Source organism: Rhopalosiphum padi, chromosome 4 (genome assembly GCF_020882245.1).
Source record: "Rhopalosiphum padi isolate XX-2018 chromosome 4, ASM2088224v1, whole genome shotgun sequence".
Lineage (NCBI taxonomy): Eukaryota > Metazoa > Arthropoda > Insecta > Hemiptera > Aphididae > Rhopalosiphum > Rhopalosiphum padi.
Genome location: NC_083600.1, coordinates 379,288 through 404,689, shown reverse-complemented (window position 1 = coordinate 404,689; position 25,402 = coordinate 379,288). Strand labels below are relative to the sequence as shown.

Sequence of the window (25,402 nt, the reverse complement as noted above, 5' to 3'; positions counted from 1 at the left end):
TCAATGTTTTTTATTGAATTAACATAAAAAAGTGTAATTATAACAAAATGATATAAATATACAGAAGTCTACATGACTACATATAATGACTTTCAAAGTACAAATAGGTATATAAATAAATTATACTTAAGTTTATTTTTTACTTTATAAATAATAGGTACATTTTTATTTTAGTACAATAGATAACATTGAATGTATGCTACTTAATTAGTACTATCATTATTATATATTACTTTTAAGGATTTATCAATTTCATTTTTCTAGACAAATACTAGTTACAATAGGTACATTACATTGTATTTTAAGGTAATGCTAGAATTTAGCATTTAGAAGTTGAGAATTCACTTTTTAGTTGTAAAGAGCTCAAAGTTGCGTACTCTAAATTTCTAGAATACTCATTAAGTCATAACAAGGGCTGAGATTAATATGTAATAAAAAAACCAAAAATATGTTAACGTTTAAAATTAAAAAAATAATCCTAAATAATTTTTGAATAATATACAATTTATTGTTTTTAATTTCTAATCAATTTAATTTAAAAAATATAAAGATATTTTCACAATCACGCAAACATAAGGTACTGACACTGTTGAAAATATATATTTTGTCTAATAATTGTTGAATATGAAGTATAATCTATATAGATAATATAGATCATTAATGTATAGTTATTAAATAGAATCAAATAAGATATACTATAATCAAGTTATTAATATTTAACTAATACTTTCATTTACTTATTTCCTTATATGCATCATACACTTACAATTTTTACAAGTACCAATATAAAAGTATAAATGTATAATACTAAATACTACTAAACCACCAAAATTGTCAAAATTTACAAAATATGTAAAAAAAAGCAGAAATTTTACAAATAATGTTAAAATATGTTTTATTTTTTTGCAAATCATGTGAAATGTATTTATTATTTGCAATACTTAATTCATCATGTTAAAATGTTAAAATTTTCAACATGTATTTACATACAAATCCCAACTCGTCATACCCATATATATAAAAGCTTAAGTATAAAAACTAGCCATATTCTCTAAAAATTTCAGTTCCTTTCAATTGATTATTAGAAATACAGAATATCCTGTAAGGATTTACCCATTGCAACCATTACAATAACTTCTAAAATAATAGATATTATATATTTTTTTTTTATAAGACTCATAGGTACAAGGATATTAAGTATTTCATATTTTAATTTTAATATATTGGTAAAAAAGTTAAAAAAATAATTTTTTATATAATCATTTAAAAAAAAAAAAATCAAAGATAGTTATTTTATAGTTTATTTTTCTAAAAATTGTTGATTATTTAATACTATATAAGTGCCAGTGTTATCAAATATGTGGTCTGTGGGCTTGTGCTCGTATCATAATACAAAACTATTCTCAAAACTAAAAAAAATATTAAAAATCACAATATTAATTAAAATAAAATGTTAAAATGTCAACATTTTCAGAAAATAAGCAACAACAACGCCATCTTTGATTTTTTAATAATTAAATAAACGATGATTTTTAGAAACTTTTTTACCAAAACATTAAATTAAAATAAAATATGAAATACGTATAGTCCTTATCCCCTTCAATCTTTTAAAAATAACATAATTATGATATCTTTATTATTATTTCAGGAGATATCGCAATGGTTAGTCCTTATAAGACAGATATTTAGATATTAGTGTTATTACATTCATTTATCTAATATAACAGTGAAATACTATAGTGATATCAAAGACTTGTATTAAAATAAATTTAGTAGTTGGGATTTTTTTCAGTCGAATAATCAAACAAATATATTTCATACTAAAGGTATTTACAATTATAATTGAGGTCAGCGTAATAACCTAATAATAATAATAATACAAAATAAATAAAAATAACATGGCACTGAGTTTAATGGCCAAGAGGAAAGAAAAACAAAACAATAAGTAAAATGTATGGCTAGATTATTTTATAATAAGAATAAAGTTGATACACTTCATTTATAAATTATCAGTATTTATAATTTTTATTGTTTTAAAATAATGACTTTGTGGCAGACGATTAAGTATTCGTTATGCAGAGTGGTAGCTGATTATCATCATCTTAAAATACCACAAGTATAGATCTAGAACTAAAGAACAGAAATATTAACCGAGAAATTAGTTTGAGGGATAAAATCTAAGTATGCATGATTGTATTATAGTCTTTATTGATTTAAATGTGTTAGCAAATTAAAAATACATAAAATTCTACATTAAAATTTTTTTTGGCATAACTTAACCTATTGTTTGTCAATTTAACTTTTATTTCTATTACTCAATTAAAGTTTGGACATTTCTGCTCTCAGTTTTTTAAGTATTTCATAATTTGGACCACTCCTAGGCTTTGGGCTTTGATTTCCAGGTTCATCTAGTTTTTTCTCACAACCACTTCCAACGTTTTGATGGCTGTACAATCTTAATAAAGACCCAAAATACTTAATATGAGGGTGTAGCACCTATATATATATAAATAAAAAACAAATTTAATATAAATATATATTTTAAATATTTTTATGAGTATTTTTAAACCTTTAATAGAGCTTGAGCTCCTTTTTGGCGTCCTTCACGTTTATTTTTACAAATAACAGTGGCAGAATGTTCCTTGACGGTCATGGTACAACGATAAAAAATTTCAGAATCAGATCCACTTTGCATACTTTGCATTTCACACTTTACATTAGCGTCTTCACCAAAATTTCTATAATTCAAGTCCAATAAATATTAAAAATATTATTTATTCAAATTATAAAAAAATACCTTTTTACACAAATCTGCAACATATCATATGGCATAGATTCAGCTGCTTGAGCACAAAATTCTGGTATTCTAGAGTCTTTAATGTTTAGTTTATCAAAAAGCTGAAATATTGTGATGTAAGAATTAACTGATAAATAAGTAAATACTGATACTAGTTAGTAGATAAGTAAAGGATACTTACTACATCTCCATCAAAATTACTACAACCTTGACGTTCATTCATTGCATGTCTACGGTTAATTTGGATATGGTTTTTGACAGATGGTAATAATATTTCTAGTGTAGCTCTAGCAGCATCAAGTTTAGCTTGTTTTTTGCTTGAACCAATACCAATACCATATTGCATGCCATCTAAGATTACTGTAGCTAAGTAAGGATACCTAGCATTCTCTTAGAACATAACATTATATAGTTAATTATTTACATTAATAAAATTTAATAATTTAGTATTTTATACCTACCAAGTTCTTTAAACTCATATGACGGCTGTGTCTTGAGTACACGTTGAATATATTCATGCAATATACTAACATAGCTTTTACCATTTAGATTAATAGTCCATTGATCATCAGGATTGGATGTATTACAATCACTTTTAACTGAAATATATTTAATATATTAATTATATAAATTATTTTTAACTATAAAATGTATTATTATATAAATTGTTATTGTACAACAAAATAATATATTTGACATACAGTAGAATCTCGGTAATCCAGCCGTTCGATAATCTGATACGTCCAGTTATCCGGCTATATTAACCTATACGTACCAATATGTATTTGACATTTGTATGTAAAGTTACTATCATAAACTATAAAATGTTAGGTAAAACTAAGTATAATAATAGATTAAATCCGAATAAACTTATTAGATATTTTATATTTATTCAATTTATGTTAAAATATGATAAGATTATTCGTTTTATAATAATTAATAAATATATTTTTTAATTTTTTAATAAGTAAAAAAAGCGTTTTTATGTGAGCCCTCATTAATCCACCGTTTTTGTTAAACCGGCAGTAGCGTGGTCTGATATCTGTCGGATTACCAAGATTCTAGTGTATATTACGTATACTCCTATAAGCATTCTAAATATTAAGGAAATATTTCAGGTTTATTATAAGATTAGTAGGGATGTAATTTTGTATAAAAACAAATTAGTTTTTATATAAAAATTGATAACTATAAGTCAAGGGTGGCAAACTTTTTCACATCTCTAAAGGAGATTATATTTTCTAAGGATAAAAATAAAGTTACAGATTTATTAAATTATTTTATTAAGTACACATTTTTTTTAATTATAATTTTTAAAATGTACTTATATAATTTGTTTCTTTGAATTTCTGATAACCAAAATTGTATAAATAGTAAAATTTTTAATAATTTTAATTTTTTTTGCATGCCATTGAAATTTAATCAACATGCCGTAGGTTTACCGCCTCTGCTGTAAGTATTCAATTTAAAAATATGTTTCAAATTTGACTTATGGAGAATTAACCCTAATAATTTTTTTCCTTCAGAAACACTGCATGTATACAACTAATATTATTAATAATCAATTATTTTGCAGCGAGGTCATTATATTATCACAATACAACTTTAACATAATCAAATATAAATTCAATCAATCCAAAAACAAAACAATGTTAAGTGTAACTAATAATTATTAGTATAAAAATTATTTGTAGTTGTAGAACTTCAATTTAGAATAAAAATTAATTGATTATTTTATTTTAAATATAATTGCTTAGGACGTTATACCTTCATGTGTTGTCTCTGTCTTACTAATGTATGTCATAGCAAATTCGTATTCATATATGGAAAATTTTTGTTCAGCAGAATTCATTTTGTGATGTTACCTTTAATATTAGAGTAAATTTTCTATCATCAAATTTAAAGTTAAGAATATTATCTAGGAAATGTCATTATGCTTTTATTGAAATTATCATTTTAAAGTGAGTTATAGCTATGTAAAATATTACAACTTTAAAATGATAATATCAATAAAAGCATAATGACATTTCCTAGATAATATTCTTAACTTTAAATCTGATAATAGGTAAATTTATTATAATATTAAAGGTAACATCACAAAAAGAATTCTGAACGAAAATTTTCCATATTGTATGTAAGACAGAGACAACACATGTAGGTATAACGTCCTCTTAAAGACTCACAGATAAGTAAATAATATATTATTTTTTTTATAAGTAGTTTGAAAATGAATTAGAAAGTCAGTAGCTGTAATTCAAAAAATTATTTGCAGTAATGTAGAGCAGGTTTTTTAAATGTAATATATGAATAATAATAGCCTGCCTACCTTTTACAGTGATCTAAAATAAAAAAGTCAAAAACCATTAAACATTTTTTTTTTGAAAATTTGAAATAGCCATTTTGTAGTTATTTATTTGTAATATGGAGAAAAAATAAACAATTTGAAACCCTATAAATAAAAATAATATCATCACTGGTTTATTTTGTATGTTTGGGGGGGGGGAAGTGGGTGTCCAGATAATATATGTATATACTATATACTTATTTGTCAATTGGTTGCAATATTTCTGTTTTACATCTACTACCACTAAGCTCATAATATACTCATCAAGTATTGTAATGAAACATTTTCTATTGAGAGATAGAATAGATTCATTAGAGATAGAAGAGAATGAACATCTATCTGTTCATATTACATATGGTAATAAATGTATTTTAAAAAATATGAGAAAAGGCCAATTATAATGTAAAAGATTGTAACCTAACAATCTATATCGTAATTGTAATTTAAAAATTACATAGTGGATGCAAGCATACGTGTATACTTAATAAGTCAAATAATTCTACAAGAACTATTAATAGTTATCTCAGAGATTTAATTATAATATTTATAATAAAAAAATACTTATTTTAATTTACTTACCATCTGGTTCTTGAACTGGAAATGACATTAAATGAGACTTGTCTTTTAATTTTGGAAGATCTTTACGCCTTCGATCAGCTTTTACCATTCTAATATATTCACGTCGTTTATCCCATGAACTAAACAAGATAAATAATTGTCATCAACATTTTATAGTTTTAATAATAAAATAGTAAAATAGTATAATTTCTATACCTAAATCTCATAAATTTAATATTTTTGAATTTAAATATTTTACTGCAATATTCTCGATACTGTTCATGGCTTAATGTTACAGGGCATTCTAAAAACAGTTTAAAACATATCAATGACTCAGTATAATAGATATTTAATAAAAGCATTACTGTTCAACTCTCCATTACTTTCTTTATTCGTTTTTTCTAATTTAAGTTTATAATCTAAACAAGGAATATTTGCCACTGGAATTTTATGGTTCTATAAAAATTAAAGAATGCATTCAATTTGAGTATATATTAATAAAACAAAAAATTATTTAAAATGTTAGTCCTTACTTTGAGGCTGTTAACTCCAAGAAAATATGGTTTGGAAAATGAACAAACTTTCATTTCTTCGTTTAAATAAACTGGCATACCACTGTCATGCTTACATTTTAACCATCCTTCTGGTAAATCTTCATCAATACATCCATTTTCATCTAACTCTAAAATATATAAATATTGGTAATGGTAAATATGTTACAAGAGAACGTTAATTTAAGGTAGTTTAAATTTACCGTATGTTATTGACCCAACCTCAGAAGTTGCTTCAGTATTTTCATTTTCAAGTTTCACAATTACATTATCAGTAGAAATTGTAGTCTAAATAAATAATTAATATATTAAAAATAAATATTGAAAGATAATAAAAATATCAGCTAACAATATTATATTAACAGAAGGCTAATATTTATGGAAAAATATATAGTTAGATATTTTATGATAAACTATTAAATCTTTTTTTTTTTATAAATACGAATTATGATTAAATTAAAAATATTTGTATATTTTAATTTGTTCAAATAATATTGATCCTGTGTTACCTAAAGAAATGTTAAATAAGCCATTAGGATGAAGCAATAAAAATAAGTATTACAGGTACCTGCTGCTGGTCATCACATTCAAGTATATTTGACATGGATTCAATATTTGTATTTTCTTCTCTGGAACTACAGCTGTTGGTCTCAGACATCATCAGTGAGCAAGATGAATGTTACCAGAAGTATTTCACAGATTGGCAATAGTGAATTTGTCAGCAAACTTATCGTATGTACGAAAGGTGTCAATACGACAGCGTTAACTAAGATTAGCTGCGATATAAAAATTGTTGCACAGTACAAACGATAGTTGACGCACGACGTACAGACACCTATCTTAAGACTAGACACACAACAAATTAATACTAAATAATGTGTTAGTATTTTGATTTTATACTACGAACAGTGGTACGGTGGTAATAATATGTACTGTTAACTGTTAATAGCAATTAATAAGATATTAAACTAATCACGTTGGAAAATTAGGGAAGTTTTAAGCAAAATTGTACAATAGAATTAATAATAACTTCTTAATTTAATATAAGTTATTAGTTATTCAATATCGTGATTTACAGTGAAAATGTTATCATGACTATTAATATTATTATAAGATGTTCACGATTAAGATTTATGTCTGTACACTGTATTTAAGAGAACTATTTTAAAGGTAAACAGGTAGTAACCGGTAGGTACTCACTAGTTTACTACGTCTTGTTAGTAGCTAATAAAAAAATTGTTGTTCAGCAATCGGTAGTATAAATAATAAAATTCAGGTACAAATTACGGTACAAATTATCGACGTCTTGGAGAATGTCAGAAACTCAAGAAGTTAACTTCAACCAAAAAAGCAAAAACGCCAAAAACACACATGTGCCATAAGCCACAGTCGACAACTGACAAAGTGACAAGGCTATGGGCGTTGAGGATTGAGCGATTGTCATTCGCCGATTGAGCAAAATTGTCAATATCCAATTGAACCAATTGAAGCAACATATAACACTGAATAGTCGTCTGTCTGAACACTCTGACTGGAGCACATTAGTACATTTCGCAATACATACAAATTACACAACTAAACTACTAAACTACAACTCACTACTCAGTACTCTTCTATAAGTTCTACAACCAAAAACTAATTACAACGAAAGAAGACCGTGGTTGTAGTGGTATAGTATTATCTAACAATTACCACGGTTATGAACTATTTAACTAAGGTCGCCCGCTCAACCATGGTTCGGAACTCACAATATCGACATTCGGCACATATTATTTACTGAATGTTCGGCACTCAAGGGGCAGCCAGGGGCACAGAAGCACTTATTACACCAATGAGTTCTAATGATGGCAAGTTGTCGATTAATTTAAAGAAAAAAGCTACAAAAGCTTTACTTTTAAAGGAAGTTAAAAATTAACGTTACACAACGTGTAATTCAACTAAAATACTAGTAATATTTCACTATATGGTATATATTTTAGTTATTGAAATAAATATTATTATTATTAGAAGTATTAGTAGTAGACAGTGACTTGTAGATACTAGACTTATAATACAAATTTTAATTAAATTAATCGAGTTTAAAAGTGAATACGAATAAAATAAATTACAATCATCGTGACGGCCATTTCCCGGGTAATTGTGCGAGTTGTGGCCCGCCTGGACGATCAGCTGTTTGTTGTTTTCATTTTTGATTTATTTACGTGCGTGCGTGCAGGAAGAGTGTTTTTATTTGGAAAGTAGATAATAATATAATATTACGACGTCTGTTATCTTATACGCGCTCGTCTGTCGTTTGGATTTTCGATTATTCGATCTGTTCTTGAATGAAAACATTTTATTAATATTGTCCTTGTCCTGTTATATTCTTTTTACGGAAAACCAACTGACGATTGACGCTGCCAACCGGATTACCGTTGATCTCTTGGAACGACAACCATCACTAGAGTTTTTCAAATAACCACCCGCTGGTACGGTTACGATGATTCCAGATGATTCCAGATGATGAGTCCATGATGGCATTTCCAGTGAGTATTCTTCTTCAGCATCTTCACCTCGTTGAGTTTTTCACTCCCTACAGGTAGTGGGTTAGTTTATTCAAACCCATGTAGCCGATTGTTTGTTTTTGGCAGTGGTAAATGTCGTCTGTCATCACAATTATTGTGCACTGTATCGATGGCCCGATACTAAATATTCAGTCGTAGTTAACAAAGGCAATGGCTGATTGCATATTAAAATGGTGCTAGTGTTACTCACGGATTTCATACATTGTGTTCAATATATATTTTATTTTTTTTACAGTACGTAAAAGTGATATTTGAAATTGGTCATGAGGCGTCTGTTAGAAACAAACGAACACCAGAAGGGTTCACTCATGACTGGGAATTGTTTGTTCGTGGTGCTGACAACACAGATATACATTTCTTTATCGACAAGGTTGTGTTCCATTTACATGACACATTTCCAAATCCAAAAAGAGGCAAGTGTTTTTTCTTTAAATACATATTATTGTTGAACAACTTAAATATTGGAGTATTTTTCCTCAAATATGTAGTTAAAACAGTTTTTAAACATTTTTTCATGTGAACAATTAGTTTTTCCAAGTAACATATTTTAATGTAATAATTTTATTCAAATATTTACATGGGCCCAAATTGGGCTGGCAAGCTACTGCAAAAATTTAGGCTGTTCGTAATATGGGTTGGTTATGAGTGTTTGGTCATACATTTTATTTTTTTATAAAAATGATAATGCACACTTCAGTACTCTCTCGTTAACACAAATTATTAGATAACGCAAACCGGTTTTCCGGTCCCAAGAAATACTTCAAGGTAAGGTTTTTTTTTATTTCCTTGGTTAACACAAAACACAAAAAAATTTTAGGAACCATATTATCGTTTTGTTGATTAACAGAAATATATAATTTTCTAGGTTACCGATTTTTTTAAGCCATCAACTAGTACAATTAGTACTCCTTTACGTCAGTAAATGTGTGCAGTATAGTATTAATGTAAAATAACCTTATGCATATATATTTATTATACAAGTAATACAATTTGGTATATACATGTAATTAATTATGAATTTTAATATACATATGTGTATTTGATTTAACTACCTCTGATAACGCAAATTTGTTTAACGCAAACAAATTCATGTTAAGCGTATCGGCTTACTCAAAATTTTTTAACACAAACCGGTTATTTTGCAGTCCCATGGAATTTGTGTTTTTGAGGGAGTACTGTAGTAGAAAATTGAATTGAATTATTAAACCGTTAGGTGTAGCTGTAATCAAATGTTAGAAATCCTATAACTCATCTCAATAGGCCGATACCTTGCCTATCTGATGGTGTACGTATTATATCAGAAACAACTAGTTCAATCAGTACTATAAATAACAAATAAGCATTGAAAATTAGGTTACCGTATTAAAAAATGATTTATTTATTTATGCATATGACACTCAGCATGAAAATTACAATAATATATTAAAATTAAAATTTAATAACATTGATAGGTAAATATATAGCATATCAGATAAAATAAAACAAAACAAACTAAAAAAATTATAGGATATGATATGTTCTTCTTATTTAATGCTTAGAGTCGTCATGAAGTTCCTCTAGCCATTTAACTGCTGTTGATGCACAATCATGTAGTGCTGCTATCCCACCTTCAAATCTTGTTCTTTGAAATTCCTCAACAGTATAGCTTATGGTGATCATTATTACCCTGCACCAACAGAGTGGGGATACAGTCATTAAAAATTATAAAAACAAATCAAAATAGTTCTTACTATTATTATATTTATATTTATTAAAACAATAATATCAAACAAATACTAATCATAATTATATTGTTTAAATAAACAGCAGTTCAACTTAATGTAACAATAATATAATTAATACTTTTATATAATCAAATATAAATAGAATTTATGATATTGTTACTTTACACTGTTAAAATTGTGTTTGTAGAACATTGCAATTAGACAATAAAAATATTATTTTTAATAATTATAATATTGCCAATGCTGTTAAAATATAACCAAATAAACCACAAAAATAAATATAGTTTTCTAAATATTACTTTAAAATTGTTTTTTTTTTTTAAATCACATTATTTAACTTATCTTCAAATAATTAATTAATTTATGAACTTTTTGAAATTGTAAAATATATTAGTTATATTATAAAATATATATGATATTCTAATTGAATAGTATCCAAATTATTTTATTAGTATAAATCAATAACTTTAATATGTATCTATTGTTTTTTATATGGTAATATTATTATTATTTATTTTTTTAGTTTTAATTTAATCTTATTTTAATTGTTTAAAATTTGTTTTCAGTGGTTAAGGAACCACCATATGTTGTGAAAGAATCAGGATATGCTGGTTTTCCGTTACCTATTGACATATATGTAAAAAATAAAGATGAACCAAGAAAAATTAGATTTAATTATGAATTGGTACTTCAAGAACGTGGATTACCGCCTATGTCTAAAGTGACTAGAGAAACCTATGTATTTAGCCCTTCAGAAGATTTCAGGCGAAAGCTTATCAGAGGCGGAGGAGTAAGTAAACTTTTTTACACCTACCTTTAATTTATTTAATTACTATGATATGTTTGCCATAAATATTTAATTATCCATAAAATATTTTATAATTTTTATTGGAATAATAATAATTTATTTATTTGTTTATCCAATGTGCTCTACATCTGAAAAAAATAGTATTTTTTTTTATTTTAATTAATTTTAATACTAACATAATATACTTGTGTACATTTGCCAAAAGTATTTTTGTATAGCTTTTTTAGTTAAAAAAAAACATAATTAATTTGTAAAATTAAGTTTAAGGGCTCAGAAGTTATTATAATAAAAAGTTTATTTTTAGTGTTTTAATAAAAAATACCAATATAAGGGCTATAAATACCACTAAAAATTGAAAAAAATTAAATTCTTAATAAGAAATTTTCTAAGAATTTTTTGATTTTATTAATTTTTTTAATTTTATGTTTTTCATAATATATGGTGGTGGTCATTGGGTATTTAGAAATTATACTCTGTTCAAAATGAGATTGTGACTTGGCGGTGATTAGTTTTTGTTGAGCAGGGATTAGACAACAACCGTTTGTCAATACTGCCGAGTCAATTATCTGTACACCTGCTGTGTAGTAAAGCCACGCCCATGCGCACAAGTTGGCTGCCAAGTCAAAATCTCATTTTGAACAGAGTATAGGTACTTGATCTCGCTCTTTTTTTTTTTTTTATTTTACATTTTTATAATATACAATCTATTCCTGTGGAACAATAAGAATATGTGATAGTAGAATATTTAACATGATTGATTGATGGGAGGAGCTACCCAGTGGTAACACTGCCCGGAATTGTGAGGGAGGAGAGGTTTGAGATAAGTGGGTTGGTATGGGAGGGGAGCTTAGAATGGAAACGTTTGTAATAGGTAACTGCTTCTTCATGAACTGTTTTGATTTTTAGGTCAGTGTGTAAAGTTAAGTTAGAGATGTACGGTTCAGAATTTGTGATTTTGCGAAGAATTTTGTTTTGAAGGGTTTGTATTTGATTTATGTTGGTTTTTTTAGCATTGCCCCAGAGTTGGAGGCCGTAGGTCCACATTGGTTTAATAAGGGATTTATAAATTAGGAGTTTGACATTTAGAGAGGTATGTTTGTTGTTTGAGATTAGGGTTTTAAGGAAGCGGAGACGTGCATTTAGGGCCAGTTTTTTAATTTTGATGTGGTGTGACCATGTTAGGCGGCGGTCAACTGTCAGGCCTAGGTATTTAGCCGATTGAGATGGTGGTATTAGAATATTGTCCAGGGAAACTGAAGGACAAGGAGGAATGCGAAGAGTGAAAGTCGTATGCTGCGATTTGGACTGGTTAACTTTGATACGCCATTTTTTATACCAGTCAGCCATGAGATCGAGATGGAGTTGTAGGTTTTGGGAAGCTATGTGAGGATTTTCGTGGATTGAGATAATAGCTTTGTCGTCTGCAAACTCCGCAACGGTAGTGTTTGGAGAGGTGGGTTGATCCGACGCGTAAATGTTGAACAAGGTGGGAGAGAGGATACCCCCTTGAGGAACACCTGAGTTGATTTTTGCTATATCCGATAGGGATGTACCAACTCTGACCTGAAAGTAGCGATCAGTTAGGTAGGATTTGATTAACAGGTAATAGGTTGGATGGAATATTGGCTTAATTTTGTATAGTAGTCCTTCGTGCCACACCCTATCAAAAGCTTGGGATATATCCAAGAATACGCAGGAGCAATAACTTTTTTTTTCAAGGGAGAAAGAGATAGCATCTACTAGTCTGTGGAGTTGGTGAATTGTGGAGTGAGCGGTGCGGAAACCGAATTGGGTGTTTGGTAGTATGGAGCTGGATGAAATGTATGGAAGAATTCTTTTAAGGATTAATCTTTCAAGAATTTTACTGAAGAATGGGAGGAGGCTTATTGGACGAAAGGAAGAGGATATGTCCGGAGGCTTGTTTGGTTTTGGAACTAGAATAGTTACAGAGAATTTCCAAGGCATGGGGAAGTAGGATAGTCTTAGACACGCATTGAATATAATTGTGAGAAGGACAATAGCTCTTTTGGGGAGACATCTTGCCACTTCTGCTGTTATCAGATCAAACCCCGGGGATTTTTTGAGGCTGTATTTTTGGATTGTAAATTTTATTTCGCTGGGAGAGAAATGCTTAACTGCGGGAGACAGCGGAAGGGGGACGTCAAGAAAATGTTTAACTGTGTCAGTATGTAGAGGTATATGTATATCTGGGTGTGGAGTGAAAGTTTCAGTTAGGTGATCTTTAAACAGTTGGGCTTTTTCAGCATCTGTAGTTGCGGATCCGCCATGGGGATTTTTTATGGGAACCAGAGGAGGTTTGTATTTTAGAAGTCTTTTAGTAGCTGACCAGAGACTGCCATTATTAGGTGATAAATTAGTGAGATAATTGGAAAAGGACTGATTTTTATGTTTGGCAAGTGTTTTTTTTAGAGAGTTAGATAGATTATTATAGATGTTTTTGTGAGATGGGAGGCGTGAGCGTTGATAAAGGGCTCTTGCTCTACGCTTGTTGGATATGAGGATACGTATATGTTCAGGAACAGAAAGAGGGACGTTTTGGTACTGTGTGTTTGTAGGACTAGAAGCCCATGCTGCCGAATGGATTATGTTTGTTAGATTGTTAATTGCTGTATCAATTTCTAGAGGGGTTTTGAGGCTAACTTGGAGTTTTATGTTTTGATCTACCAGATTATGAAACTTAATCCTGTCCGTGGAATGATGGAAGAGTTTGGGCAGAGAAGGCCAAATAGGAGGATAGGCACTGATAGTCAAGAGGACTGCTGAGTGATCCGAGCAGGGTTCTAGATCTCGCTCTTAAATGTAAATACAATGAATATAATGTTTGTAGTATGATACCATCTGACATAATTTTAAAAATATCTAAATTATTAGAAAAGAATGAATTGCCCTATTCGCAAATTAGCATGTTTTATTAAAGTTATTTTGTTTATAGTTTACCTAATCAAACCTTATATAAAAGTATGCCTATGATTAACACTTAATACTTTAAATTAGCAATATACAAAAATTAGCAATATAAAATTATGTATACCATACCTGGGAAGTGTACAATAAATTTATATTGTACTTTTGAGTTCATCATAATGAGCTATATGGTGTATTGGTGTAATTTTATATTGATTAATTGTTATTAGATTATTTTCTTACTTTTTTTTTTTGCATAGCAAATAACAGCAATCAACAACACCATATATGATTCAATGTTTTTACTTTTTTGTACCTAATTAATAAATATGTTATATATTTATGTTTTAGACTAGTGTCTTATCTCATGATGGAACTGAAGCAAAAAACTCCAATACAAGTTCTGCCATATCAAAACAAAAATCAATTACAAATACTAATAGATTGCCATCACCTCCACCAAAAAAAAATAAAAAAGAAGATATAAAACTAAATAATACATTTGCCACACTTTTTGGGTCTCCAATACAACCTTCTAAGTTACCATTGACTACATCAAAATCAACATCACAAAAGCTATCTTCCTCAGACAAATCACAAGTTAAAATTAAAAGTAGCCCACACCATAAAGAGGATAAAAAAGATAAAGATAAAGAAAGAGATAAAGAGAAAAAAAAGTTGAAAGAATTATCAATAGATAAGGTGAAAAAAGAGAAAGATAAAAAAGAAAAAACTAAAGAAAGTTCTGAAAAATCAAAATCTCTCAAACAAAGTAGTTCTAAAACCGAAAAAAAAGAATCTACTCACCATGAAAAAATTAAAGAGAAGTCAAATGACACTAAATTAGAAAAGAAAGAATTTAAGGATAAAAGTAAACGAGAAGATAAAGTAAAGGAGAAAATTAAAGATAAGTCTCATAAAGATGAAAAGTCATATCATGAAACCAAAATTATTAAACAAGATATAAAAACTGAATTTAATGATCAAGAAAAAAAGAAACATAAAAGTTCGCCAGAATCAATTAAAATTAAGTCTGATAAAAAAATAGAAAAATCTGAAAAATCTTCTAAACCTCATAAAAGTCATAAAGAGCATAAGAAAAGAGATAAGAGAGATAAAGAAGAAAAATTAATCAAAAAAGAAGAAAAATCTAGTTTTGTTGAACAAGAACCTTCTTACAAACACCTTGATATACCTCAAAATACTACTTTAATAGAAGAATTCCCAAAAGTTAAGGAAGAAATCCTAGAGTCTTTGCCACCGCCAAAAGCTAATTCTTCAAGAGTTCATGAACCTGAACTCGAGTCTGAAGAAGAATTCCTCTCCGAGGATAGTGAACCACCTTATCAACCACCAGAACCACCAAAACCTAAAGAACCAGAACCACCCAAAAAGAAACTTTCTCCTGACAATAATTTTATAAAAAAGAAAAAACGGAAAAAGAAAGAACGTGATGCAGAAGAAACAAAACCAAAAACCAGCCGATTGGAGATTTCAGAACATGTACAAGAAACGTGTTCAGACATTTCGAGATCGCCATCACCGTCACACAGTAACAACAAATTTACTGATGAATATATAAACTCATTAAAACATCTTCAACACAAAATAATGATGTTAGAAGATGAAGATCTTCAAAGGGTAGTCACAGTAATAGCTGAAACTGGTCATTATGAAATTACTACAAAAACGTTTGATTTTGACCTCTGTGCTTTAAATGAAACCACTGTGAAAAAATTACAAGAACTTATAACTTAGTTTATTAAATCTATAATATATTTATATATTTATAATTACAATATTTACATATAATGTGAACTTTTATTTATTTGATTAAAACTGATACATAAGTAGTAGCAGAACTCTAAAAATAAATATATTATATTACCTTTTTTTGATATGATTAAATTGCATTTTGCACAAGTCTATATGACTGTAATGAAACGGTATAATAAATGATAATACTATTGTAAATAACAATAATTATGATGTAATTTGCGATAAAAAAATATATTGTCCAATATTTCCCTGTTATGGACTTATTTTTGAATAATGTGAATTTTAATATAAATTTTTTTTTAGTAGTTGAATATTTCTCTTAAATTACATGAAATTTTATTGTACAGAAAACAGTTTAAAAGCTTTATTTTTAACTACACATATTTTTTTTTTTTTTTTTGAGGGGGGTTCAAAACTGCCAAAGAACTCCGAATGGTTGTTTAGAATTACTGTATGTATCATCATAATTCTTTAAATTTTGTATTCAAGTATTTTACATTGATGACTAATCATTTGTAAGTAATTAATTTACTTTATAAGTTATTGATTTTATTTATTTTTATTTTTTTTTTGCCTAATTTTAGAAACAAGTATTGTTTGATGTTTTTGTTGCCTTTAAATTATAAATTATTTTAAAAATCATAATATTACATTATGAATTAATTGTTTTTTTTTTTAATTTTCATAATTTTACTTCTATATTGCTGTAATGAAATATTGTATAGTTAATTTGTATAGTTTCATAAACAAACCGAATCATTAGTGGTATAATTAATTAATTAGAATCAATTTGGTAACAAACACTATGAGAGATATAATATTTTACCCCTAAATTGTTGCAAATCTTGTGACAACGTATTTGGTGCATCATGGTGGGAGAGAAAGCAGACAAAAAAATTTTGCCGTGACCGGATTTATTAAATTTAAATACGTTAAATATTAAAATTAATTTTGTTCTATTTTTATGAAATGTTATGTATATTTCGTATATGTATAAGACCGACGCTAAACGAATAACTAATTATAGATTTTTTTTTTTTACCAATATTTGGTAATTGGTTAAAAATAAAACAATTAATTTTTTAAAGATGTTTTGAAATTATTTTTAATTGTTCCAACACGAGTTTTAATTTATACATACTATATATTGTTATAATATAAGTATACAATTTTTAATATGCAGTCTGATAAATAATTGTTTATCGTGTCAGTGAATATACGTTTGCAGCACAGATATTCAGTCATTAATTATGTACATTTTATCTACTAAATGCCTAGATATAGTTTTACGTTTATCGCACCTAAAAAAATGTCCAAAATTTTATTAACCTAGCTAATCTTATCCATGGTTATAAACTTATAAATTATAACCAATGTTATCTGATATTCAAATGTTAAAAAATTTCAATTCTTTATTTCTAAGTTTAGACGATTAATGTCAGGAAAACTTTAAAAATGTAAAAAAAATATATTAGAGTGAATTGACCTATTATAAATTTGAAAGGTATGACTATTATCTAAATGTCACTTATACAGTTATACAACCAAACTGCCCGGCCATAGCTGGTCCCATAATGGTCATAATTCAATTGTTACTATCTTCTATAGACTATACCCTATAGGTACCTAAGGTTATGTCAATTGGCAATAATGTTTGGTTCCCCGCAGAAAGTATACGCTATACAAAATTGATTTTTTTCTGATTTAGAAGTTTAACTACCTACTAAAACATCATTGTATAAATAGGTGAGGTGGAAGCGTAGTATGAGTATGTAATTCCGCGTTTTATTAATATCATGGATAAAAAATTTAAGAATATGTTCTTCCAAGACGAGATTGTAATTTCGCGCCTTTTCTCGGCAATACAATGCATTGTTAGGTTAAACGATTCTTCCGAGTCCCGATAAGGTAAAAAGACAACAAAATACGATTGAACTATTGAAGTCATTGAACAATTCAACTGTATAAATATTATTCTATATTTTTTATGTTCTGTTCTTCAGTTATTCAAGCTGTCAATAGTCAATATACCTTGATTTTGTCTGTACTTATTTCAAATTCTATGTCTTAGTACTACTGTGTTTCGAACACTGGTGCATTAAATACAATCTTTTTCATATTTTATTTTTTCTCTAAGTGAGTTTTTTGTCATTAAATATTGTGTTCTTAAATCACTGACGTTGCGCGTATCATTGATAAAAATAATACTTGGGTATTTATGATTTTCATAGTTCGTCTGGATAGTCATGTCCAGCAGCAAAGCTGTCGAAAAGTCTGCCAAGAAGTTGGTTCAAAAATGTCTACCGTTTAAGTTGGTAAATTCTCCCGGCGACGATGCCAATTCTAAATGTCGTAAACGGAAACTCAGTGGCACCGAAAATGACGAAACACGAGTTGAAAATCCTAAGGTTGAACTGCTCAATGGAGGAACCAAGTGTTTTATTAAATCTGACGATGAGGAAAAAAAAATAAATGGGGTAATGACTATACTCTATAACATTGTTTATTATACCAGTGCGGCAGTGCATAGACTACTTTTTTTATTTAAAATTTTTACATATTATTTAAGCTGTACCTATACAATTATTTATATAGATATACCTACTTTTAACTAGATAAGTATATTATTATTATGTTCTAACAATTTATTTATTATTTATATATATCGGGTGTCCCGTGAGGATTTACCCATTGCTATATCTCCCGAAATAATGGAGATATCATAATTCTGGTTTTTAATAAGATTCATAGTGACAAGAACTACAAATATTTCATGTTAATTTATTTTAATAGGGAATATTTGTAGTTCTTGTCCCTGTGAATCTTATTAAAAAACCAGAATTATAATATCTCTTATTATTTCAGGAGATATCGCAATGGGTAATTCCTCACAGGAATCATATTTTCAAAAAAATTGAAGATAGCTATTTTGTAGTTCATTTTTATTTCATTAATCTTCTGATTTTTAATATTTTTTCTAGTTTTGAGAAAATTACTGAAAGCATAGCATTTGTATGAGTACACGGGCCACATTCTTGACACAATGATACTAGTATTGTATTAAATAATTTGTGGTTTTTTTGAAACTAGAAAAAATATAAAAATTCAAGATTAATGAAATTAAAATGTTGAAACACCAATATTTTCAGAAAAATGAATTCTACAAAATGGCTATCTTCAATTTTTTTGAAAATAATTAAATAAAAAAAAAATATTTTTTAATATTAAAATAAATAAAAACATGAAATATTTGCAGTTCTTGTCCTTATGAATCTTATTAAAAAAAAAACAAAATTATGATATATTTTCAGGAAATATCGCAATGGGTAAATCCTCACAAGTCACTTTATATTGTAAGATTTGAAAATAGTTTTAATAATTAGCCATATTTATAAATAATGATTAATATAATTATTATATTTCTTTATCTAAAATATTGCATACCTGTTTATGTGATTTATTCATAAATATATCATTCTATTATATTAATTTTAGCTCAATTACTTAATAAAAATCTATTAATTATTTTTTTCATTTTTAGATACCTTTAATTACTTACTAATATTAATTTTAAAATATCTGATTATTCATTAATTTTATTTTATAATAGGAATCAAGTGAAGATGATATGGGTGCTAAAGAATCCGTTAGTTCAATTATAGCTAAGTCAGAAAACATAATTGAAAAAGTGTATGAAGAAATAAATGATGTACCAAAAACTGATGAAAGTATTAAAGATGTTGATGATACTATTTCTACATCATCAGATACAGATATTGCTTGTAATGATATATCAGTTAATTCAACTTCTGATTCTGGAAAATTAGAAAATACTACACCATCTTCAAAGAAGCTTACTCCGCAACAAATATTAAAAAGACAAGAATCAGCAAAAAGAAATGAAGAAAGAGAAAGAATTAAACAAGTAAGTTTTATACTACATTACTTCCTAGACAAGAAATCTCATTGTATTTTTAATATTTGAGAACAATGTTAACTCTTAATAGGAAAAATTAAAAGCTCGAGAAGAAAAACTTAAAGAACAAGCTGAAAAGCAACGTTTAAAAGAACAAAAAAGAATTGCTGAAATTGAGTATGAATAATATAATAAATATATAAATAAATACCTGTATCTGTTCTTATAAAATATAATATGTCATAATTTTTAGAGCTAAACGACTACGCGAATTAGAAAAAAAACAAAAAGAAGAAGAAAAAAAGGCCAAAGAATTAGAAAAAGAACTAGAGAGAAAACAAAAAGAAGAAGAAAAGAAGGCTAAAGATTTGGAAAAAGAAAAGGAAAGAAAGCAAAAAGAAGACGAGAGAAAAGCAAAAGAATTAGAAAAAGAAAAGCAAAAAGAAAAAGAAGAAATGGAAAAGAAAAAAAAAGAAAAGGTTAAAGCTGCTTTTGTTGGTTTTTTTAAACCAAAAAATTTGAATTTAGAGATTTCTAAAAAGGACGATGAGATATGTAATCAAGAATTGGAAACTTACTTTATGCCTTTCCAGGTAATATCCAATGTTTTATTTATTACATATGCATTATTTCATAGTGATATCATTATAGTAGTCTTTTTGATATAATGTACCATATAATATACTATAGTTAAAACAATTATAATTACATTTTATAGACTAAGCAAGACATGAAAATAGCACCAATATGTAGAGCATATCTAAATATTGATAAATTAAAAATTGTGGATAAATGTATTAGTCACTGCGAAAAAAATAAAGACTTATTGTATTTAAGTTTGTTAAAAACTGGAAAACACAAGCCTTCTAAGTCTGATGCAACTTGGCCTATTCAAGTTGAAGATGATACAGACGTCATTATCATTGGTATGTATTTTGTGTTAATTTATATAATTTAAGACGTAATACATATTTTTAATTTAATTCTAGTTATTTAATTATATAGGTATCTGAATCTAATAAAATAATAATATTGATTAAAATTAAAACTATTCTTAATTACTTTAAATTAATTTTAGATTCTTTCTATGTCTTGATTTTACTATGATGTGTTGTTTTTTTTTTTGTGCATGTCTACACGATAAGATAAAGTCAATAAAATGCTTTGGTTTTCAAAAATTGGGATGGTTTCTGGTAGCAAATTGGATTTATTTTGTATTTTAGAAAGGTTATACATTTCTCAGTACTTTTTTTTATAATTGGGAATAAACATCAAGATTTTATTATTAGTTTTTTAACCTATACAGGTGTCCCGTAAGGATTTACCCAATATCTCCATTTGCGCTAATAAATCTACAATATTAGATATTATATTTGGATAGAATGTGGGATTTTTTAGAATGGAGAGACAGTGCACAAAATATTCTCGTATCCTTGATTTCTATTTCTCAAAGTTTATGTGGTTTCCAAAGTTGTTTGAAAGGGATTCTTAACAATATCTATTAAGGTATTAACGGTATTACAGTGTAGCAATACAATTTTTGTAAACTTTGACGATGTGATAACAGATCAATACCAATAATATACTAAATACTATAATTTAATCAAGATTAATTTAAAAACTCATCAAAATTTATTTAGAAACTGGGTCAACAAATAATGAAGATGTGAATAAAGTTGGTACTACTCTTAGAAAAAATTCTCAAAAATTCCGTTGGAAACTATTACAGTTTGATGAAAACAAACGTCCTCCTTATTGGGGAACATGGAGAAAGAAAAGTCTTTATGTAAAACCAAAAAGACCATTTGCTTGTGATAAAGTATGAGTTATTATATATTTCTTACAATTATATATTTTTATTATTTTTAAATTTTATTTTAATTAGATAATGTTTGACTACGAAATTGATTCTGACGATGAGTGGGAAGAAGAAGATCCTGGTGAGAGTATACATGGTACAGATAATGAAGAAGAACCTGAGGATGAATATGAAGTTGATAATGATGTTTTTGTTCCACATGGATATTTGAGTGATGAAGAAGGTCAAGACAATGACAGCGATGTTAGTATACATTTATTTATATTTTATGTATAAAAACATTGACATATTATTACTTTTTTTATTGATTTGAAGACTGAAGAAGTACAACAAGAAAAACTAAAGCTTCTAGGAGAAGAATTTGAAGCTGAAATTAAGAAAAAAACAGAACGTATTAAGCCAAGGCTAGTTGGTTGTATATGGATACCAAATAATGTTACTAATTCTAAAAATGGTAATATTTTAAAATATTTTTTATTGTTTTCTGATTCTTAATTTATACTATTTTTTTTTTTTTTTTATTGAATATCAATTTTAGTGAATAAATCGATAGCTGACACATTACTAAAATATCGTTGTGTTTGGGATGAGGAAGAACCTATCATAACAAAAGCAGAGATCAAAGTAGATTCACCTAGAGACCTAACTGCTACTGAAACCAAAAAGACTAAAATACTTCCTGATTCAAGTACTATTACTAATATTATAAAAATATTCTTTGTCAATAATGTTATAAATATTTCTTTTGTTAAGTTTGGAAATAAATAATCATTTTCAAATTTGAATATTAGTAAACAGTATTAGATTTTAGAGGTTTTAAAAATTCACTTCTTGGAATTTTCAATTAATTATTTATTTTTTATGAGTATGTCTATTGTGTTAATAAAACTGAATGATTGATATATATACAGTAAATTCCCGTTACAACGAATACCAATACAACAAAAAATCCTGTTATAACGAAAGTCATAGAAGTCCCCTGCCGAAAAGCAGGGCTTATAAAAAGCTTATTTGAATTTTCGTTATAATGAAAAAAAAATTTGGTTCTCTGGAGTTCATTGTAACGGAATTTTACTGTATTATATAATATTTGAAATGTATGTGATTATCATTAGTTTTGAGTTATTTTTAAAACTATTGTTGTTTATACCATTTAACTAATTATAAAATCAAGTTTTGAATATTTAATGGTTGAGCTATAATAGTATTACTAAAAACTAATAAAAAAAAAAAAAAAATTAAATAATCTAAAACAAAAATGTTTCTTCAATTATATGATTGTATATTATTATATTAATATTATTTTTTTATTATCATTTTTTACTAATAGTTTTTACATTTTATTTTAGTTATTCCAGATTTAATTACATTTATACACGGTAATACAAATGGCATGAAATTGGCAGTTAAAAATTTTATTGATGAACTTGTCAAAAATGGCCGCAATACTGATGATGATAACGCTATCTCTTTATCAACTGTTAAGAAAACCATAAAATCTATTGCAACAAAATCTACGCATGTTGCTCCATGGTAAAATAATTATTGCTAAATTATTAAAAACAAATTGTAATATTATTTTTATATAGGTGTGTAAGTAAAGAGAACTTTGAAAAATATGGAGTTGAATATCCTACAAATTTAGAAAATGAAGTTCAAAAATCGAAACCCTCCGTAAAAAAAATAACCAGCTTTATGACACCTCAAAATCAAAAAGCAAAAGTCAATTTATTAGAAAAGTAATTTTATTAGCTTTATAATTTTTTTTATTTTTACGAAATATTTATTTGAAGTTACTTTTCATTATTAATAAATTAGATCATGTGGTGAAATGGATCAAAATGTGACTGAGTCTAAGAAAGATGTTTTTATCCCAAAAAATCTTTTCAACACTAAAGAGAGCACAAAACCACCAGTAATGGACATAATTAAGGAAGGACAAAAAATCAACATTGTTGGAGGTAAAAAAAGGATTACACCTATTCTTTTATCACCAAAAAAAAAAATAAAATCAATGGTAGACAGAAAATTTAAAGAGAAATCTTTGAGCCCTGATATGGATGAAGTCTGTGAAGATATACCTATTCCTAACATTAAAACTGTATGAAATTGTTTGATATTTCTATACAATGTAGGTATCTACAGTTAGACTTGTTAATACATTTGTTTATATGTTGTTTATATTATTCCAATTATTTTATTAATTATAAGTTATTTAATGAAAATTTAAGAAGTTTTTTTTATAGTTTTATAGTATTGTAATATTGAAGTTACATAACATAATGAAATAATAAATTAAAAAGAACCTTTTGTGAATAGTGTTATTTCTTCAATGGTGATTGATCTGTGTTGATTCTTTTGGAATTGTGTATTCTTATTTCTTTATTAAACTAGTAACTATATTTTCCTCCAAATAATGTATATACTAAAAATAATACATAATATTATGTAATATATCTATAAAATAGTAACTTATAAAATATCATGTTAAAATTCAATAGTTTTTCATCAAGTTTATAAAAAAAATGTTTATTATTGTAAATTATTGGAGTAAAATTCATTGGAAACTCATTTTGCTGTCTAATACGTATTGAGTGTATCACGTATATGTAATGAGAGTGTTAAATTTGAATTTAACTTGGAAATATTTACAGATTTACAGGATAAAATATTGGGTGCATCATAATATTAAGTACTATCAATAATTCTTTGGATAAAATTTAAATTAATATCAACTTCCTGCGTAAACTAGGATAGCTAAGCGCCTAAGCCTAATGCACGCAGCACAGGATCTTACGAGGACTTAAAATTAAGTAGATATTTATTATTAGATATAGGATGTTGATGATCTAAAAACATAAAAATGATAAAATTACCAAAAAATTTATTTAAATAAGTGAAAAAGTTTAATTTAAAAATAATAACTTTCACTAGATATAGGTGTGAGTAATTTAAAATATGAATTGTAATATTAATAGATAACAGTTACATATAAATTTTAAGTATTAGGTACTATAGGTAAAAATAAATTAAAAAGTAAAATAGAAATAAAAAAAATTATATTAAAAAATATTCTAATTGATTTTCATATTGCACTGTTACACTGTATAATTAAAATGTGTGATGTTTTCAAACAAAAGACGACGACATCGATCAGTTAATAAGAGTTTTTATGATGAAAAACTTCGCTCGACATCAACGGTCGTAATGGGTGCATTACTCGAAGTAGATCATGTCATCAGTACTCGCTTATCGGATTTATTCCATAGAATGTTTAAATATAAATATATAATACTCAAACTCAATAAGTGTGTATGATTGTCGTATCCGTAAAAAAAAATTTATTTTATAAATGTATAACACGCATAATGTATACCTACGGTAAATGATATCAGTACGCGATAAATTTAATCACAACAAAAACCTCACAATAATAATAATATTATTTTTTTGGATATTTACAAATTTTCTTTAAAATCTAAAATTTAAGTAAAATGCTCCCACACTGTATAAAACTACAAAAAAATGACGTTAAACAAACAAAATAAAATCAATACCTACATTGGCTACATTCTAAATCAAGGAAGCACGAAACAAATTTTTAGCTAAGATAGCAA

The 25,402-nt window shown here is 26.9% G+C and overlaps 3 protein-coding genes across 8 annotated transcripts; 2 read left to right on the top strand and 1 right to left on the bottom strand.

The window, feature by feature from the left end:
* Nucleotides 1-1,951: 1,951 nt before the first annotated feature.
* LOC132929241 (microprocessor complex subunit DGCR8-like) lies at nt 1,952-7,874 on the bottom strand. Of its 4 annotated transcripts, none has more exons than XM_060994440.1 (12): nt 6,819-7,874; nt 6,454-6,538; nt 6,233-6,381; nt 6,065-6,155; nt 5,916-6,003; nt 5,721-5,839; nt 3,259-3,396; nt 2,979-3,187; nt 2,798-2,898; nt 2,570-2,738; nt 2,316-2,496; nt 1,952-2,130 (listed from the first exon to the last, which is right to left on the bottom strand). In XM_060994440.1, exons 1-11 carry the CDS (start codon nt 6,909-6,911, stop codon nt 2,320-2,322), a joined length of 1,419 nt encoding a protein of 472 aa, XP_060850423.1. In that variant the 5' UTR covers nt 6,912-7,874; the 3' UTR covers nt 1,952-2,130; nt 2,316-2,319. The 4 variants fall into 4 exon arrangements, with proteins under 4 accessions (XP_060850423.1, XP_060850421.1, XP_060850422.1 ...); XM_060994438.1 differs by lacking the exon at nt 1,952-2,130 and having other exon boundaries at nt 2,185-2,496; nt 6,819-7,096; nt 7,451-7,874; XM_060994439.1 differs by lacking the exon at nt 1,952-2,130 and having other exon boundaries at nt 2,185-2,496; nt 6,819-7,026; nt 7,451-7,874.
* Nucleotides 7,875-8,486: 612 nt separating this feature from the next.
* On the top strand, nt 8,487-17,137 carry LOC132929239 (protein AF-9). 2 transcript variants are annotated; one of them, XM_060994436.1, is made up of 5 exons: nt 8,487-8,775; nt 8,881-8,987; nt 9,050-9,227; nt 11,105-11,328; nt 14,623-17,137. In XM_060994436.1, exons 2-5 carry the CDS (start codon nt 8,985-8,987, stop codon nt 16,027-16,029), a joined length of 1,812 nt encoding a protein of 603 aa, XP_060850419.1. In that variant the 5' UTR covers nt 8,487-8,775; nt 8,881-8,984; the 3' UTR covers nt 16,030-17,137. The 2 variants fall into 2 exon arrangements, with proteins under 2 accessions (XP_060850419.1, XP_060850418.1); XM_060994435.1 differs by lacking the exon at nt 8,881-8,987.
* Nucleotides 17,138-17,949: 812 nt separating this feature from the next.
* On the top strand, nt 17,950-24,101 carry LOC132929815 (chromatin assembly factor 1 subunit A-like). Of its 2 annotated transcripts, XM_060995394.1 has the most exons (14): nt 17,950-18,186; nt 18,282-18,527; nt 19,362-19,403; nt 19,661-19,975; nt 20,058-20,143; nt 20,220-20,559; nt 20,685-20,892; nt 21,607-21,785; nt 21,852-22,028; nt 22,101-22,239; nt 22,324-22,473; nt 23,135-23,318; nt 23,375-23,524; nt 23,604-24,101. In XM_060995394.1, the coding sequence occupies exons 2-14, from the start codon at nt 18,297-18,299 to the stop codon at nt 23,890-23,892; spliced, it is 2,490 nt and encodes an 829-aa protein (XP_060851377.1). In that variant the 5' UTR covers nt 17,950-18,186; nt 18,282-18,296; the 3' UTR covers nt 23,893-24,101. The 2 variants fall into 2 exon arrangements, with proteins under 2 accessions (XP_060851377.1, XP_060851378.1); XM_060995395.1 differs by lacking the exon at nt 19,362-19,403.
* Nucleotides 24,102-25,402: the final 1,301 nt, after the last annotated feature.

What these genes read in the sequence shown, in the direction of transcription:
- LOC132929241 (XM_060994440.1), bottom strand. Translation starts at nt 6,911, where the DNA reads ATGATGTCTGAGACCAACAGCTGTAGTTCCAGAGAAGAAAATACAAAT. An exon ending in TTGGAGTTAACAGCCTCAAA is followed by an intron (nt 6,156 to 6,232) that starts GTAAGGACTAAC and finishes TAATTTTTATAG; the next exon opens with AACCATAAAATTCCAGTGGC. An exon ending in ATATGAGTTTAAAGAACTTG is followed by an intron (nt 3,188 to 3,258) that starts GTAGGTATAAAA and finishes TTATGTTCTAAG; the next exon opens with AGAATGCTAGGTATCCTTAC.
- LOC132929239 (XM_060994435.1), top strand. Translation starts at nt 8,740, where the DNA reads ATGATTCCAGATGATGAGTCCATGATGGCATTTCCA. An exon ending in ATTTCCAAATCCAAAAAGAG is followed by an intron (nt 9,228 to 11,104) that starts GCAAGTGTTTTT and finishes ATTTGTTTTCAG; the next exon opens with TGGTTAAGGAACCACCATAT. An exon ending in AGCTTATCAGAGGCGGAGGA is followed by an intron (nt 11,329 to 14,622) that starts GTAAGTAAACTT and finishes TTTATGTTTTAG; the next exon opens with ACTAGTGTCTTATCTCATGA.
- LOC132929815 (XM_060995394.1), top strand. Translation starts at nt 18,297, where the DNA reads ATGTCCAGCAGCAAAGCTGTCGAAAAGTCTGCCAAGAAGTTGGTTCAA. An exon ending in TGTTACTAATTCTAAAAATG is followed by an intron (nt 22,240 to 22,323) that starts GTAATATTTTAA and finishes TATCAATTTTAG; the next exon opens with TGAATAAATCGATAGCTGAC. An exon ending in TAAAATACTTCCTGATTCAA is followed by an intron (nt 22,474 to 23,134) that starts GTACTATTACTA and finishes ATTTTATTTTAG; the next exon opens with TTATTCCAGATTTAATTACA.